The 18,616-nt window shown below is 40.1% G+C and overlaps 1 protein-coding gene across 1 annotated transcript; it reads left to right on the top strand.

Annotated features, from left to right (window-relative positions):
• The first annotated feature begins 663 nt into the window (after window positions 1-663).
• On the top strand, window positions 664-18,170 carry PM20D2 (peptidase M20 domain containing 2). Its single transcript, XM_066179568.1, has 7 exons — window positions 664-1,174; window positions 1,249-1,397; window positions 4,918-5,060; window positions 8,062-8,216; window positions 10,605-10,740; window positions 15,004-15,111; window positions 15,912-18,170. Exons 1-7 carry the CDS (start codon window positions 737-739, stop codon window positions 16,112-16,114), a joined length of 1,332 nt encoding a protein of 443 aa, XP_066035665.1. The 5' UTR covers window positions 664-736; the 3' UTR covers window positions 16,115-18,170.
• Window positions 18,171-18,616: the final 446 nt, after the last annotated feature.

Here is an 18,616-nt window from a genome sequence, read left to right as displayed (position 1 = left end):
CTGAACACAGCATTGATAATGTAGAGTTGGTTTTGTTATTGCTGGGCAGGACACTTTTTAGGCCCAAAGTCTTTTCTGATTTTTGTACTGCCAGGCTGGTGGGGAGGCTGGGGGGAGCTTGGGAGGAGACACAGGCGGGACAGGTGACCCCAACTGACCAAAGGGACATTCCAGACCATAGAACATCATGCTCAGTATATAAAGTTGGGGAAGAAGGAGAAAGGGGAGGACGTTTGCAGTGATGCCATTTGTCTTCCCAAATCACCGTTAGGTGTGACGGGGCCCTGCTCTCCTGGGGATGGCGAAACACCCGCCTGCCCATGGGAAAGCAGGGAATTCATTCCTTGCTTTGCTTCTTGTGCGCGGCTTTTGCTTTCCCTATGGCACTGTCTTTATCTCAACTCGTGAGTTTCTAACCTTCACCCTTCCGATTCCCCCCGCGATCCCGCGGAGGGCGGGGTGGGCAGGCGGCGCCCGGCAGCACACCCGGCACGGGCTACGGCCGGGCCCGCGAAACTCCGCCGGCCGGCCGGGGACGCCGCGCCCGGCACGCTAGGGCGGAGAGTTCCGGCTGGGCGCCGCCTGTAAGCCAGGCCGTGATTACGAACTACATTTCCCAGCGTGCCTCGCGGCGAAGAGAGGCGATAAAAGAGGGGTGGCAGCGCAGGTGTCGCGCCGGAGGGCAGGTGCTGGCGGCAGGTTCGGGTCAGCTGGGGACCGGTGCTCCCGGGGCCTCATGAAGCCGCAGGAGCCGCCGGAGAGCGGCCCCGCCACCGCCGCCGCGCTGGAGGCGCTGAAGCAGCGGGCGTGCGAGAGCGTGGATCTGAACGCTGCGCGTCTGGGCGCGCTGAGCCGCGACATCTGGAGCCGTCCCGAGCTGGCGTACGCGGAGCACCAGGCGCATGACGCCCTGACCCGCTTCTTCTCCGGCGGGGACCTGCCCGGCGCCGCCTGGGCCGTGCAGCCCCGCTACAAGCTGGGCACAGCTTTCCGCGCCGACTGGGGCACGGCGGCCCCGCAGGACCCGCTCCGCCTCGCCTTTCTCTGCGAGTACGACGCGCTGCCCGGGCTCGGGCACGCTTGCGGCCACAACCTCATCGCCGAGGTGGGAGCCGCCGCCGCGCTGGCGCTGAAGGCCGCCCTGGAGAGCCTGGCGGAGCCCGTGGCCGTGCAGGTGGGAACCCTCCCGGGGGAGCGGTGGTGAGCGCTCCCTGACAGCCCCTGACTCTCTGTGCGGTTGTGCTGCAGATCTCGGTGCTGGGGACGCCCGCGGAAGAGCAAGGAGGAGGCAAAATAGACCTGATCAAGGCTGGAGCGTTCGATGGTGTGGATGTGGTTTTCATGGCGCACCCCTCGCAAGAAAACGCTGCTTACCTGCCCGACGTGGCCGAGCATGAGTGAGTGGGTGGGTTCAGGTGGAAGGAGGTGGTTTGTTGTTAGCCTTTTGTCCCCTTCTAAGTTAGCAGTGGCTGAACCCGGAGCCTTGCAGGTGCCCTTCAGACGAAGGTATTTGCACTCAGCTAAGGAGCCAGATTAGTGTTAGGGAACGCCACTCTGTGCCGTTCGTCGGAAGTGGTGTGTTCAGCCTAGTGCTCAAATCTCTGCCTGATCTGAGATAATCTTCCATGCATCCCAAAAATCAGTTTTTTGTTCTAATGTTTCTAGACGTTTCTTTTAAACAGTCATATGATTATGCCATGTGTTGAAGTAGAATTTAAAGATCCAACTGCAGGGTCTCAAGGCTCATAGTTCTGTGCTTTCCTGGATGCCAGTTGTGTGGTCCTCTATGCATTTTAATCAGTTTGGAAGATGGTTCACGTTTGCCTTCCTCCTTTTGAAAAGAACTGGCCAGCTAAGCCTGACTGAAGTTTGGATCTGTAGTAACTTCCGCACTAAATTTAGCCATGGCCATGTTGTGTGTATTAACTCTCACATCAACTTGTAGGTTTTGATCCAGAGTAGTACCTGTCTTTCCTTCATGTTTGCCCCCAGTGTAAGGATGGACAAAAATCCTACCCTCACACAGCTGCCTTTTTTGCCAGCCATATAACTCTTTGAAAATTATGCTATTGTTTTCTTATTGGCCCTGATGTTCAGAGACAGGACTGGCTCACTTATGCCTTGAGTCGCTTGACTTGTCTCAAAGTACACCTTGCTGGCTGTGCATCCCCAGAAGTATATACAGTAGGTGAGGTGCCGTTGCCTTAGATCTTACTCAGCTGATGCAGGGACCGTAGTGTTTCCTAATAATTTTGGAGACAGCTGGCATGTTTGGGGCTTCCTCTTCAGTCATTTTCAAGCAATCAGCTCTTAGGCAAATGCTGGGTCTTTTAAGTACATGATTTTTAAAAAATACTTTGGGGCCTCATTCTTTTCTTTCTCTGCCAGTCTGCAAGGCCATGCTGTTTTTCCTTTGGTGTTATAAACAACTGTTTCCACAGTCTCCCACAGTAGTCTACCAGCAGGTTTTGTTCTTATGTTTTATGTCATGTTTTATGTGTTATGTGATTCCTCATCCCAGGGTCTGACCTTGCAGGGACCCCACTTGTAAATGCCCTGCAATGCAACAGTTTTTACAAGTATTACATTTGACGGTCTCAGGCTAAATTCTGAATTATTTAAATAACTAGTTTTCCAGTCATTTATGACTTGATGCACTGGGAACTGTTTTCAGATTGGTTGTGCGACTGTCCAGCTCTGCTATGCTTGATTTTACTGGCCATTTTGCTTTTACCAGGGCTGTTTCCAATGGATAATTTGCTTCTGTTACTGCCAAGTTTCATGGTAAAACAGACAAGGGTTAGTCTTCATCACCTGGCCAGTTCTCTGCTATATTGCTTCCTCTAAAGAGTCTTAACTGGTTATTGTAACCTCCTTCAAGACTTAGCCCAACTTGCCTTTGCTTTGCCTTAAGACTATATTTAAAATCTTCAAGATCTAGTTTTCAGTGGTAGTTTTGTCTTTCTGCCCTCAATAATCTTTTGAGTTTGATACTGGAAGATTTGGAAATCTCTCTTCAGAGGTCAAGGTCTGAAGTAGGATACAAGTCCGAGATAGCCTTTAAACCTTTGGACATGGAGGATGCATGGAATTACGGTGCTGAGTGAAACAACTTTTTACCTCCAAAAGCTTGATATACTGAGTTTGTCATGTTTTATGTAATTATGAGGTTTCAAAGACAGTTTTTCTAATTTTACTTGATCTTTGGCTGTTTGCAGGGAGTTTAAGGACTGGTGATCACTAAGTTGCTAGTGTTGCTATGTCTGCAATTCTGAAAGCTGTCTTGTTCCTGAAATAAGATTAATGTATTGGGATAACTGGTGAATACATGCCAAAGCTTGCTGGTTCTTATTCACTTACCCTTCACTTAATCAGCTCATTTATTGTTGGTCAGGATCCACATTCTTCTGCTGGTATTCTTAAACTGGCTTAGGGTGTTACTATTCTGCAGAGTCTATTGGGTTTTTCTGAATGTTCTGACATTTGTGTAGCAAAAGAAGTACAAGTAAAGGAGTGCTGAAAGAACATTTTTTTAAAATAAGAAACACATGTTTCTTGTGGAAAAGAATACTGCAGCATGACTTTTTGCTGTACTTTGCCTTCTTTCTATTTTTTTGAGAATGTCCAGGGGTCTTTGTGAGTTGATTTGAGGAGTTGCAGTTTAATATTTGGGATATTAATGGACAAGCTTCTTACATTTCTTAGTGATAATAATTTTTAAATAAAACTCATAGTCTAGAGAATGAGTTCTATGATTGTCTTGGAAGATTAGTAGGGATAGAAAAAGGCATGCCTAATTTGGATTGCAGCAGTAGTAAGAGATATTTCCTGTTGCAACAGTACACTGCATTGTGTCCCTCTTTGCCGTCCAGAGTTTAAGTGCTGGTGTTAACTTGCAACTGTGGCAGGGTTCTGAGCACAAGGGGCCACTTCAGGATAACTGGTTAAGTTGGCATTTGTGCAAGACAGAGGGACAAGCAAGTTAGGCTGGTCGTGGCTGGATAAGAGACAGGTTGTGTGTCTTAGCGTGGGAGGAGCGCTTGAAGATTGAGTTTTTTCTGTGATGGAGTGGGTACGGAGTACAAATAGATTTAGTTTTGTGTATTTTATAAACAGTGAGACCTTACATGTAGATGTCAGTATTTAATATTTTCCTCTTTTGTAAAGAGTTCTCATATAGTCTGAAATACTAAGTTATTTTATAAGGCTAATATTTATGTCCCTCAGATGAAGCAAAGCGTGACTTTTTACTGGATATGTTGAGGTGCAATATTTTATGATTTCTGTGAGGTTCGAGGACAGACTTTGCATTAGATTTCCTCCTTGCTGCAAGCCTTTCTATCCTTGCTGTAGCATAATAATGTGCATTTTACAGTAGGCTGTGCTTTTCCATTCTTGCAAAACTTGACTTTTGTTATTTAGACACGGGTTATGTGTGATCTTACGTGCTTTTGCCATCTTGCTTACCATACACATTTTATTTGGCAAGAATTAGGACACTCAACTTCCAGTTTTGAATCAGAGAAAAGGGTTTGTTATCCTCTGAGAAGAGTGTTAGTAACTTTAAGTCTCAGAAGAGTTAGGCAGTATAAAAAAAGCAGTGGAGAAATTTAATTAATATGTGAAACATGTACTTTTCAGGAAAAGGCTATATAATGGTATGTTCCCAGTAGCTCCCTTGCCTGACTGCCTCTTGGTATCGTTCCATTTTACTGGTTTTCTAGAAATATTTCAGTGTTTTTCTGCACTCAAAGACAGTTTAACTGCAACAGTCTAGGGCCAGGTAAATTGTTTGGTGTTATGCTGCACAAAATTTAAATAACATACATTTGTGGGAACAAAAGGAACTTTTTCATTTCAAAGTTTTTTTTTTTTCAGTGAATGAGAAACAAATAAGCAATGCCTTTTATTTCCTAGTGTGACTGTGAAATACTATGGAAAAGCTTCTCATGCTGCTGCTTATCCTTGGGAAGGAGTTAATGCATTAGATGCTGCTGTTCTTGCCTACAACAATCTGTCTGTTTTAAGACAGCAAATGAAACCGACCTGGAGAGTTCATGGTGAGATCTTCATTAAACCTAATGTCCAGCAAGTAAGAGTTTAGGCTGTTGAAGTACTAACACAGAATATCACACATTCCAAAGTATTGCACTAAAGCACTAAATTAGTATAGTCACTTCAAATATTATCAAACAGCACCATTTCATTTAAATGGTGTGTCTGCAATCTTTAAAATCGTGTCAGTGCCCAGAACTAACTGCTCAAAATAGGCTGAGAGGTCAGATTTGTAAGGGGTCTCTAATGCCCAGGGAAGGGCTAATCCAATTTTAAGTCTTGAAGTTGCAGTTCAGAAAAAAAGGGTGCAGAGTTTATTTGGGTACGTGGCCTTGAACTCCTTAGTATATGTGGATTTGCAAAGGTGTAAGATTAAATGCTTCCAAAAAGTGAAGTATTACTTACTGCATCAATTTTTTAGTAGACATTCCATTAATTTGGTGGCATTTATTGGAAGAGTCTAGTGGTCTGGAATAAAATTTATTTGGTGAAGTAAAAAAAAACAAGTGATGGCAGAAGATTATAGTCCTGGTTAGTACCCCAATCAATAAATGTTCACTGGATTCTAATATTTAATATCTAGTAGGTTTTGGATTAGAAAGGCCATTCTGCAGTAAGATGTGTTATTCATTAAGCCTGACTTGTGCTCCTTCAACATTGTGCATTTCTACCTCTAAAGTGAGAAAGGTTCGAAAGGTGAGGTGAAGCTGCCCTTTGGCTAAAAACCCAGGGTTCCTTATTGTAACCAACATAACTTTTTCCAAGTTGAATTATAAGAAACTTAATCAGTTCTACAGGACTTTTGAATGTAGAGCTGTTTATTTGGAATACTTACTATGAGCTGAAAATCCTTCCAGAAGTTCTGAGCTGATCACCATGTATCTTGGCTGCTTGTGCTGTATATAATACAAGTGTGCATTTCTTTCCAGGAGATCTGGGTGGAGTCCTAATCCTTTTGACTGTAGATGAAGCTGTTAGCAGTTCTGTTGTGCAGCATGCCCAAATAAATTCCAGACAGTGGGCACAGCCTTCTCTATCCTATTTCTCTGTAGAAAACAAGGCTCGGAATTACAAGTTTTGGTGTGTGCAACCCATGTGTTGCAGGTTTAAGGCTGAAGATGCCTGAGTCTTCTATTGAATCTAAGCCTTAACCCCTAAATATTACTTTCTTTGTAATTTCTAAAGGCTCCATGGGTAATGTTGGCAAAAAAAATCTAAGTATCTAAACAAGCCGCCTAGAAGTAATGCTTCCTGAACAGCAGCAAAACTGAAATTACTGTGTTGATACAACTGCTGTCATAAACCTGGTTTTTCAAAGTAGAAATATTTAAATTACTTCTGGGAAAGGACAAGCAGCCAGAATGAGATTTAATTTTAGGCATACTTTCTTAACAATATTGTGTAGGAGATCTCCTGTTGACTTGCAGTATTATCAGTGGCTGAGTAAAGTGATCCTAAAAACAGTAGTGTTAACCCACTAACAAAAGCTGAAATAATTTCCATGACTTGATGTCTAGAATTTCTAACCAATGTTTCATGTACTGAAATATTGTTGTGTTGAGTTCATCTGAGATTTTGATGTTATCTTTCTTCTGTGCTTATGAATGGAGCATATGTTGCCCCCTTGAAAAACAGGAATGCAGATTTTTTTTTTTCCTGCTCAAAAAGTTGTATTAAACAGGTTGTAAAAAAGTTTCCATCCAGAAGGGCAAATCAGGTACTACTAATAGTGTGCAGGCAGCCTACTTTTAAGTCCAGTCCATATTGCAGTTGTATTGAAATTTAACTGTAGGCCTACTCAGGCTCTCTCCAGTTCCATTTACAATTGTGCTGGACAAGACAAGTGAAAGCTGTTTACTCATGAAGCTCCTTGTTCTGAGAAAGCTTGTTATGGGTATGTGTCATGCAAATTTGCATGAATACTTACTGCTTCCTTCCCTGTGATGTCTGTCCCTCTCATCTGAGCTGTTCCTATTGTTATTGACAAATACTGATACTGAATTAATTCAACACTTTGGTTTTTATTTTGACTGTATTTGAGACTGGAAGTGAAGTTCTTAATCTTAATAGGTTTTCTGCACCAAAAAAAATGTTTTGTTGCCTATTTGCAACCCATTAGTGCTGTCTCTTCAGGCCTCAGTGACACACATCGGTAGCTTCTGCAATATTTCCAGTTAAGGTAGAAGTTTCTCAGGTTCTACAGAAAACAAATCTATTTCCACATACAAGAAATTGAGAGTAGGAGGCCAGGGAAATGGCCTGTTGGAAGCAAATAGCTGTTAGTGCAATGAAATCTAATGTGGAACTGGGATCTACAATGTGTTCTTGTCAAAATATATAAATATTGCTGTCTTTTATGGTAATGCCTTTGATACCATAATGGTAAAAGATGCAGTTAATCACACATTTCCTCGAGGGAACACTTTCAACTCAAACGGCACTTGTGAATAAAGCTACATGTATTATACATTCCAACAGTTCTGAAGAATTAATATGAGCAAGCTAATGAACTTTCTGTGCACTGCAATACACAGGTTATTGCAGTATTGCTGAGAAATGCAACTTAATCAGTTTTTCTTCAAGCTCACAAAGCAAGTTGGAAACATTCAAGTTGAGGAAACATTCAAAAGTTGAAATCCAAGTTAGCCCTTACAGCATTTTTTTTCTTGTTGGCAGACAGATTGGTTTATGACTCCAGTGCATTGAATTTTACAGGATTAATTAGAAATGCTAGTTTGGCTTGACTCTGGGATGTAAAACAGATGTCTAACCAAAGAATGCTGTGAAATTGTGCTGAAAGACATGTACATGTTCCACTTAATCTGACATGATTAAGAAACTTTGTCCATATACTGCATTTTTTATGTTGTTTGTATTTCATGCCCAGAAGATGTTTTGTTGTTTTTGTTTATATATTTACAGTTCTTGACCCAGGAATTTCATGGCAGGGCTGAAGATCAAGCAATTGCGTTTAACATTGACAACACAACTTTTCTCTTTCTGCAGGTGTAATAAAAAATGGTGGTGTGAAACCTAACATCATTCCTTCTTACACTGAGCTAGAGTTTTACTTGCGTGCTCCTTCAAGGAAAGAACTTTCTGTCCTGACAGAGAAGGTTGAGAACTGCTTCAAATCTGCAGCAGTGGCCACAGGATGCAAGGTAAGAATATGTTCATTGTCATGTGTTTCTGTTACACAGATCAGAGCAGGAAATCAAAGTTTATTTGTCTGCATAGTATTTAGCCGAAGTAAATCTAAATTAAATTACTGTTACACTTCTTGCTGTTCGTTGCTTTGTGTCCTGAAAGAAAGCTTTAGTTTATAAATAGAATGCTGCAGAATCCTAGAAGAATCTGTGTTGGGAGAGACCTCTGCAGGTCATCTGGTCTAATCCTCTGTTCAGAGCAGGACTGGTTAGAGCAGGTTGCTGAGTGCCATGTGGACTTTCGAGTACTTCCAAGGATGAAATTCTACCACCTCTCAACAAGTGCTCTACCTACCTCATTGTGAACAAGGGTTTTCCTAATGTTTATGCTGCAATGACTTGAGGTGGAAAACTAGAACAGGTTTCCTGCAGAGATTGCAGTGTTTCCATCTTTGGAGATACTCAAAAGCTGCCTCAATATGGTTCTGGGCAACCAGCTCTAGGTGACCCTGATTGAGCAGAACTGGACAAGATGACCTCAGCACGTACTTTCCCACATCAACCCTCTGTGATTCTGTTGTATCCAATGGGAATTTCCTTTGCTGCTTCTTGTTGCATCCCTTTGACATCTGAGAAGTCTGGTTCTGCTTTCTCTGTACCCTTCACATCTGTAACTCTAGACAGCAGCAAGATGCCCCACTAACCTTCTGTTCTGTGAAGGCTCAGCAGATCAAGTTCTTTCAGCCTGTCCTTGTACAGCGTGTTCTCCACCTGATCATCTTGGTGGCCTTTCCCTGGCCTAGCTCCAGTCTTGGTTTGAAGAGGAACCAAACAAACACAGCACCAGATGTCTCACAGGGGTTGTCTCTATCAGTAATAAAAATACTAAAACACTAATGGCACCAGTCTCAGTTGCAGATGAGTGCTACAAGTAACAGGCAGCAATGTGGTATTTTGTGCTACTGATAATAAAACACTTGGAGCTTGCATGTCTTGTGTCATCTGAGCCAGACATGTTGTCATGCAAAGCTAGGCTTGGTCATGCACTATCTGCTCATAAATGAATTCCATCTTGTATGCTGGATATTCACAATCACCTTGTGATTCATGAGCCTGGGCATGAGTCCTAGGAGCATTTATTTGCTCAATAATCCCTCTGGGAACTTGAGGATAGGATGGTCTGAGGAGTGTGTAGTTTTCAAGGACCTCCTCTTGGCCATTCCAGAGGATGTGACCTTTAGCTCTTGTTCAGTGAGCTAGAACTCCCTCTGTTTCAGTGACACTTAAAAAATGAGAGCTCCCAGACCAGACTGCATATCTGCTTCTCTTACTCTGCGTCCTTGGATGCATCCTGCCTGATCCCATGTACATTCAATTTCTTTAAGTGCCCTGTAATTTCTTTTTGTTTTGCTGTGGGTGTTTGTTTTTGTCCTCTAGATAGTGCTGCTAGGTCCAGAGACCTGGGAGGTTTGGTGGCAAACCTCATTTGTAGAAACAAGCAAAACAGGTATTGGATCTTCTGTCTGTTTTTTTCCCATAATCTTGGTCATTAGGTCCATTGCCCCATTAAACAGCAGGCTCATACAGCAACTGAGTGATTTTTCAATTAGTATTCTCATTTCTTTTGCTTTTAGTAAATGGAAGTGTGTCTCATCTAGCTGGTTCAAACAATATGATTACCTTTTTTGTGTTGCTAAGATAGATGGTTCTTCTTGCTCCGTTAATTACAAGCTTGTGACTAATTCAATTCAGCTGTAAAAAGAATCTATGTGATCATCAACAAGTAGGTGTGGGGTATGTGAATGTCAGCATGTCACTTTTATAGCCTATTTGAGGCAGTAGGTGATGTTTTCCTACCATGTCCCCTTCACTATATCTAGAAAAGAGTTTCAGAAAGTGCACTTTATGCAGAATGAAATTTATGATCTCTTTTGAAATTTGACATTGATAGTTTAAATTGATAGGTTTTTTTCCATTTGTTTTCAAATTTCTTACCTGTGTGAAGCTATTTCATGAATGGGGCTGTAGTTATTGGAAGCATTCTAAAAAAAGGTAACATAGAGTTTGATAAAATCCTATGTTTATTTCTATGTAGTTTAGTAGTACCTGCCAGTGAAATCATTAGATACTGTTACAGGAAATATTTTTTTCCTATTTTTAGAGAAAATTTTGAAATCCTTGCTTCTGGAATTTGGCTGAACTGAACAGAACACCAGCTGTGTTTTGATCAAGGGTGATATTTGGCAGAATGTTGTATTTTTGAAAGAAACCTAGCACTTACATCTGTTTTGCCTTGGGCTTGAAGTCTGGATATGTAGGGGGGGTTTTTTGCCTTCAGATTGTTTGTATTTAACTGGCTTACACTCGAGAAAAACTTAAAATAATTTGGGTTTTTTTGTCTAGGTGGAAATAAAAGGTGGTGAAAATGATTACTACAATGTGCTTCCAAATAAGAGCCTGCAGAAAATTTACAAGGAGAATGGAAAGAAACTTGGAATTGATTTTATATCAGAAGATGCTATTTTGAATGGTTTGTCAGGTAACTCCAACTGCATTTTTCATTGTGACTTAAGCTTAGGTTGATCGACCCTTAAGTGTACAAAATAACAAAATAGAGCTGAGTTAAACACAGTTTGGTCAGAAGAAAAAGCCAAATTACAAGGCTGAAGCTCTGTAGAAGGTTTATATCTCTGGCCTATATTTCTGTATTTGTTGTAGAAGCTAAGAACAGGTAAGAAAAGCAGTAAACACCTTCTGATAATAGTTCTGAAAATATTTCAAGTAATAAACAGTTTGGTTGGGGGAAAGGATGGAAAGCTAAGAGCAGTTTTTCTGAGAACATGAGGATGTGTCATGAATTGTGTCTCATTCTGTGGCTTTAAAATACAGAATCCTGGTTTGCTATAAATGGGGATGAGACTTTGTTTTTAGGGACATTGTTTAATAATATTTTCCAAGCTTACATATAAACAAATCTACTAGAATCTAACAATTATTTTAGAGGGAGTTTTTGGAGAGATTTATAAATGGAAGTTTAAGTGTCTCACTAACCCTAATTTAATCTTTTCATTAACAGGTAATTATATGCCTCTAATTTTAGTTCATGAGTTCAACAGATTAGTTTTCCAAAGGGTGCTCTTCAAGTAGGTGTTTACTTTTGGGTGTTGACTGTGTCTCAAACAATTTAACTTTTTTGGTCTCTAAGCTCTAACAGAAATGGGAATTCTTGAATGCTTAGGTGGGATTATTGTTGTCCTTAACACTTCTTTTTTTCAGAATCTTCCTACAGGAGCTCTGTTCAAGTCTCAGCTTCTGCTCATACTTTTAGCTTTCACTACTGATCTTAACTGTATTTATGAACACTTTTACTCCATTCATGCTGAAGATTTTTCTCTTTAAAGGAAAATACTGTTATTTTAATTAGTTTGATTGTGTTACTTGTATTCTCTATATTAAATGCAGATTATCTTTGGAGTTTGGACAGATTTGGAGTTTTAAGAACAGCTTTCCAAACTTCTTTTTGTGGGCAGGGGGATATCTATTGTATCTAATTATATTCTTGGTAGCTAACGGTAATAGGTTGTTTTCTGTTTCTTACTTCCCTTCCAAATTAAACACTGGTTCATTGTCTTGTGTTTAAAAACAAATTATAACTTAAGGCAGATTTCTTCCTTCTTTCTTCAATGTAATCCAAATAAGATTTACTACTTTGCTTTTTAGCCAAAGAAAGGGGCTGAGGAACCTTAAAATGTTTACTGTAGTGCAACTTTCTGCAGCTCTGCTAGTTGATTCCTCCAAACCATTGTAGTAAGGATGATCATGAATATCACTGATCTTGCTTTTGTTCAGAGGTCTTGAAGTGAGCTTTTCACAGACACCCAGCTGCAATAGGGTTTTCATATGTAAGTTATATGATATGCTCAATGTTAACCATTTACTTCCTTAAACCAAAGCTCCCTGTATGGCTGTCCTGTCCTTGGATTGCATGTCAAATGTCAAAATGTGCTTGAGCATTTGCTTTTTTTATCTCACACTGCAGTAGGCTTTACTGAATTTTCTTTCCACAGCTTCTCCTCTGAATTTTTGCAGTGGGAATTCAGGAGAGATAACAAAGCACAGTCTCCAGACCCATAGGAGTGGAACTTTGTATGCTACCCTTTTCTGGGGGCGGTTGAGTATTTTGTGTCGTCTTTTTCAAGGCCTCTATTTCTGTTTAGTTTTCACGTCATTTTCAATGTTTTCTTTTAGGATATCAGTTTCTTCTGTTGAAAGGGAAGGAAGATAGCTCAGTTGCTTCTCCATGTCTGTGCAGCAGGACAGTCGTTAAGAGCTGAGCGTACTCGTTGCCACCTCTGCATGGGCATTAGTGTCGCTCTGTTCCCAGGTATCGCTTTAGGCAGATAAGCCTCACCAAGGCTTCCTCGAGTGCCTCAGGTCACAGACTCCTGCTGTGCCCCCTGCAGCTCTGCTCGCAGGGCACACAGCCAGGGCGATGTGACATCATGTGAGACTCAGCCAGCTTGGAACAGGTGCCAGGACCTGTGTCTCCTTCTCCTAGGCAGGGTAGCTTTACTGCAGGATATCTGTAACCTCCTAAAGCAGATGGCTTAGTTAAACATGTCTTAGTTGAGGCACCTGTGATATCTTAATCTGTTCAAAATGTAGTATTCATGGGGTTCATTTGCTTCCTGTGCACAAAACTGATAAAGAAAATCTTAAGAAGGTCTAGTATATTTGAAAATTCCACTTTTGAAGCTTGGGACTTTATATAAATGTTTCTTGGAATCTTTTGTGTTTTCCCCTCTGTTTATCTTTGTGGTAATACTGACTCCATTAAATATGCAGTGACTTGAAGAGGCTTCAGGATATATTTCTGAGAGACTGGAACTCGAGTATCTCTCTGTTGAAGATAGCACAGGATTATGTATATTGCATTGATATCTGCCATTACTTATGCTTCCAATCTGTATGTGTCTAGCAAGCTTACAATTTCAGATGTTTGTATGGAAATTTGGAACACCTGGTGTTCTAAACATACCTCTGTGTTATTCCCATAAAGGGTGTGTAACATTTTGTCTGATAGAGGGGAAGATTTAGCTGTCACATTTTTATTAAAAGCTGCCTGGATTTTGCTTCTCCATATTACTAGAAAATACCCAATTTAAATCTCTTCTATTCAGCAAAAATAACATGTCATCTGGTAGTACACTGAATATGGATACATATTTAGGAGGAATGACATGACTCAGCTATAATGCAGTGAAATTTCTCATGTTTCATTCACTAAGTGAGAGTAGGGAAAAGGGCAGCACAGTCTTTGCAGCAGTTTGTGTACTGGGACTTAGTAAGGCAGGTCTAGAACCTTTGGTTAAGTCTGGAGTATGCAGAACTTCTGGTTTGTCTGTCCAGATTGACCAAAGAATGAATCAGTAGTGGAGACTACTGGAAATTAAAATAATTTATTGCTGTGCCAGGAGTTGGATTTTCTTCAAATGCATCCTGAATTTATGGGACGAGATGTTTTTGAACAAGCTTGGCTGTTTCCATTATCTGTCAGCAGAGTAAATAGCAAACTCTTGTCCTAATAATGTAGGCTCTGTGGACTCACTTTTAATAACTATAGGCTTCCAAGTAAAATCTGTATTCTTCAGTCATTTAATTACTAAATCTTAAGGCATTAGCAATATCTTCTCTTCATAAAGTATCATGATGTAGAGGCTACCTGATGTGTTAAAATTAAATTTTATACACCATTGCTAAAGAAACAAATTCTTGTATCTCTGGCCCCAAAAAAGTTAATTGAGATCTTAGCTGGTCATCCCCATTTTTCCCTGCTACAAAACAATGCTTCCTCTGCTACCTGGATATCACAATAAACTGGTATGTTGATTTCTTCAGCTTTGAAATGTCATTTTAACAGATAATGAGAGGATTGCTCTTTTGGGTAAAAAAAAAAAAAAAAAAAACCAACAACAACAAAAAAAACCCCAAACCAAACCAAAACCACTTGGGATGTAGTTGTAGACTCTTGGGTGATTTACTGTGAAGAATCTTCTACTTTGGGATGATACCATTCAGTAGATTAGGCTGTGAGATAGGTGCTAGATAACATACTGAAAGTGATAGGCATGAAAGAATCATCATTAAAATTTGCAGCATTGCTATCAGGTGTTTATCTACAAAGTCCTAGCATTTTGTGTGGAGTTTAGTTCTGGTTTTATTTCAAGGGTGCTTGTGCCTTTGAGATTTCCATAACTGAGAATAATCAAAACACATGGGGCAAAAAACAGTTACCCTCAATCTGTTTTTGTTTAAGGATGAATAGTTTCTACTTTAGTCCCCTACAGAATGCTGAATATTTGCATGTTGGTGAGAAGCGGGAATTGTCGGGCCTAGTTCTAAAGGGCTCTGACAGGAAAATAGCTGAAATGCCTGACATTCCCAAGGTTTGCAGCTTTCCAGTTTCTGAATTAACAGCTCACTATCAGGGGATGCTTGATAAAAATGAGCAGTGAAAGGAGTAGGAGAATGCTGATACGACTTCCTTGCAGTCCAGTAACTGATCGTTGATCAGAAGCACACTGGAGAGCAGCACCTGAAGATGGCTAGTTAGGGAAAACACCCTGGTGACAGGAGACATTTGTATGAATAATGACTCATTAGAAATGTTTTTATTTTAGTATTTGGGGCAAAGGATACTCTATTTTAGATATGGGCTGGAGAGAATGTCTATCATGCATTTTCTTACAGCATTCAAAACTGCCCAACGCTTTCATTAACAAAATCTCTATGCTGCTTCTAGGTTCCACGGACTTTGGAAATGTTACATTTGTAGTTCCTGGGATTCATCCTTATTTTTATATTGGCTCTGATGCATTGAATCATACTGAGCAGTACACAGAAGCTGCAGGTGAGTGGAAGTCAAAAGAGTTAGAGGTTTATATCTGGAATCCTTAAGCATTGTATAGTCTGCTTGCTGACTGCTCACTACAGCAAATCTAGAAATTAGAAATACTTCAAATTACACACATGGCTTTCCCATGTTTCACTGGAATTCAAAGCTACTGTGTTGTAAATGTTTAGAAGTGTAAGTACTGGATCTGAAATTGGCTGCATGTGAATACCTTTGTCCAGCAGGATGTGGTCTGAGCTGAATAAGGATCCTGTGAAACAATTAAAATTAATAGTAGAGTTGCAGAACAAGCTGACAAATGTAGAATTTCTTGGTTCATGTTTGAGGTTACATGTATATGGGTAGGATAACCACTCCTCGTACTAACAGCCTGATTTGATAATGCCATCTGGACAAAAGAAATGAGAAGGATTATCCATAACAGCATATTCAGAAGAATTTCTAAACATGAGCCAAAAGATAAAAGTCATTTTTACTTCTAAAACACAGTACTTAGGAAATGTAACAGGCTAGCTTATAAAACTCCACATTTTCTAAAGAGCATGATGTGAACACTCACTTTCCTGTTCTCAGTCTTAGTTGTTTGTATCAGTAGCAGAAAATTATGTAGTTGCAAAAGAAAAAATTGTTTTGAGGCATGGGAAAATAGGTTTATTTCATGCAAGTAGATTTTTAAGAAAATGTTCTTGCAGCTGAAACTTAGGATCCTATTTTATGAAATATCCCTTTATGCAGTAAGCAAGTGGTTTAATATTGGTAATCTCACCTGAAATTCCTCTTACTTTTTTTTTTTGCAGGCTCACACACTGCTCAGTTCTACGCCTTGCGCACAGCAAAGGCTTTGGCAATGACTGCACTGGATGTCATTTTCAAGCCAGGTCTGTTAGAAGAAGTCAGGGAAGACTTTAGAGAAGTGAAGCTGAAAGAAGAGGAGCAAATAAATGCAGCAGAACCTAAAAAAGAATCTGGTGTTGGTGTAGGAGCGTGTGCATCACACTAAACTTGATTAAACTTGATTAAAACATTCTCAGTAGGATTGACGAGATGCTGTATTTAAATCCTAGTAGGGGCTGGATAAATACATAGCTGAAGAAATGATGATCTTATTTTATTTGGACTTTAGGAGAAGTAAATAGTATCATTGCTTTCAAAAATGTGAAATTTCATCTAGCTGTAATGTTTGTGTTCACTATGGTGATGATTTTCATACAGAGATTTCAAATATGTTCTCTTTAATTTGCAGTGTTGAATAAATTACAGTGTTTAGATCCCTTGTCAGTGATTTTCTGTGTAGTGCTATAGTAGTATTCCTTATAAAGGAAGTATGGCAGTTTTCTCTTTTAAAATAAGCACTTTTCATTCAGTGATCATATGCTGAATCTGATCTGTGAAGTTTTTATAAAATTTCTGGTCAGTCACTTTTCTTGGGTCAAGATGGAGACTTAAAACATGAGCTGGTTTCACTGGAGAGAAGGGGCTATGTTTGGAAATATACCTGGTTTTGATAATAGTAGCTCCTAGCAATGGAAGAGGACTGTTTGTATGGGAATGCAGTCTATAAAGCTTGATTGTCCTGAAACACATTGATTTTCCTCCTAATAAATTTTGCAAGTGTTGTGGAGAAGTCACAGATCACAAAATTGGAAAGCAGCTAAATGTTTAATAGATTAAATAAACACATTTAAATGACTGCAGGAAAAATTCTGCTCTGAGGCAATACAGGTGTCCACACAAGGCGTTACATTAGCTTAACTGATCTGAAGGAGGTGTATAAATTTAGCTGAACCAGTGGAGATTTTTGTCACAAAGCTACAAATGTGGTGCCATGAAGTAATAAATAGTTGTGTGCAAGGCCCTCTAGGAAGCTCAGAGGAGCTTGCAGTGAGGACCGCTGGTGCAGTAGCTGGCTTCTTTAACCTGTTTGTTCCCATGTCCTAAGCAGCAGATCTGTTAAGTCTTGCCAGTTGTCCTTTCTGTGTCTTGCATAGTCAATCCTCGTAGAGACATTAATACTGCAGTTTTATTTAGGTGGTGGTCTGTGTGCCCAAACATGTTAGGATGTCTTTTAATTCACTGGTTAAAGGATCTCATGAGTACACAGAAAAGAAGTCAGTGGACAGATGGAGTGAGAAAGCAACTTACTAATTAACATTTTCCTAAGCACAGGTATTTCTGTAAGCTTCAGAAAGGAAGGCAGGCAAGCTGTATTCCTTAGGAAGTCAGAATAACTGACTTTCAGGAACCTTTTTTTTTTTTCCTTAACAGTGTCTAAATAAGTGGTAAACTCTAAAATTCTGTTCAGCATTTATAGTTTATTGATTTCTGTATTGACTTTAATTTTACGCCAGTAGCCTTGCTTTCATTAGCAAGTGGTTTTCACGGATGTGTGAAACAGATGAAGGTGGGACTGAGCTATAGATGTGTCCAGGATAGTAAGTTGAATACTAAATCCAACTGAAATTTGTTGTAAGGTTTGTCAAAGAACTTTGTCCTTTTAATTTACAGTCTGCCTTGCCAGCTCTCAGATGCAATTGCAATTCATTAAGATCTACAGGGTTAACAGGCTAGTACATTGATTTCCTTGGCATGTGTGACTTCTTATCTCCTCCTGCAAGAACTGCTTATCTCATTGCTTTGCTGTTTTTAAGATGGAGTGTTTGGATCCCACATAGGTACCACATGCCTTGTTGTGTTTCCTACAAGCTGATATGCGTTAAAGCTTTCTCAGTTCTCTTTGTCCAGACTTCTTGGCTGCATCGTATCCAAGATCAGTTAATTAAACTTCTCTGAACTAAAAGTGTGTCTTCATTTTGTTGTAATCATTGCTGTACTGAATTGAAGTACTGATTAAAGATGAGTTCATATTAATAAAGGAGCTTAATTGATTGACTTTTCTTGTCCTTTTCTTAATATTGAGACGCTGCATGGTTGTGAGTAGCATTTTTAGTTTTTTCTTTTTCCCCCCTAGTTATGATTATGTGAGATTAAGGGTGTTTTAAGTTTTCCCTTTTGGTCTGTGTTTGTGAGGGTAAATGCTTTTCAAATGCAGTATTTAATGTTAATCCTTATAATCCTATGGCTGTTTTAACTGTTAAAACATGTTGGAATTGATAGAATAAGTTGAAATGTGAGCTTGTGAGTCATCACTGAAGGATCTCTGTTAGGCTAAAGCTGGTGTAGCCTCCAGTTTGAAGTGGGATTAGCACCAACACTAGGTCAGGTGATACTGGCTTCATTTGCCGAATCCTTGAATCCTCTTTCAACCTTCTTTCTCAACTCCCCATGTGAGCTAATTCCAGTTTGTCTCAGAATGTTAATTCTTGAGATCCAGAATTAAAGCAGTTTGGAATTTAACCTTGCAATTGTACTATCACAGTGATACTATGTATGGGAGAATTTTAGTTCCTGTGGGAATAAAGCTTTAGTTTTCAGTCATTTATGCTCATAAATCACACATACATGAAAACATCTCTAGTGGTTTGAAAGCAAAACAAATGAGTGG

Source organism: Chamaea fasciata, unplaced genomic scaffold (genome assembly GCF_029207755.1).
Source record: "Chamaea fasciata isolate MVZ Bird 193981 ecotype frontalis unplaced genomic scaffold, bChaFas1.0.hap1 SCAF_3, whole genome shotgun sequence".
Classification (NCBI taxonomy): domain Eukaryota; kingdom Metazoa; phylum Chordata; class Aves; order Passeriformes; family Sylviidae; genus Chamaea; species Chamaea fasciata.
The sequence above is the reverse complement of the archived record's forward strand: the minus strand, read 5'-3'. Positions and strand labels throughout refer to the sequence as shown.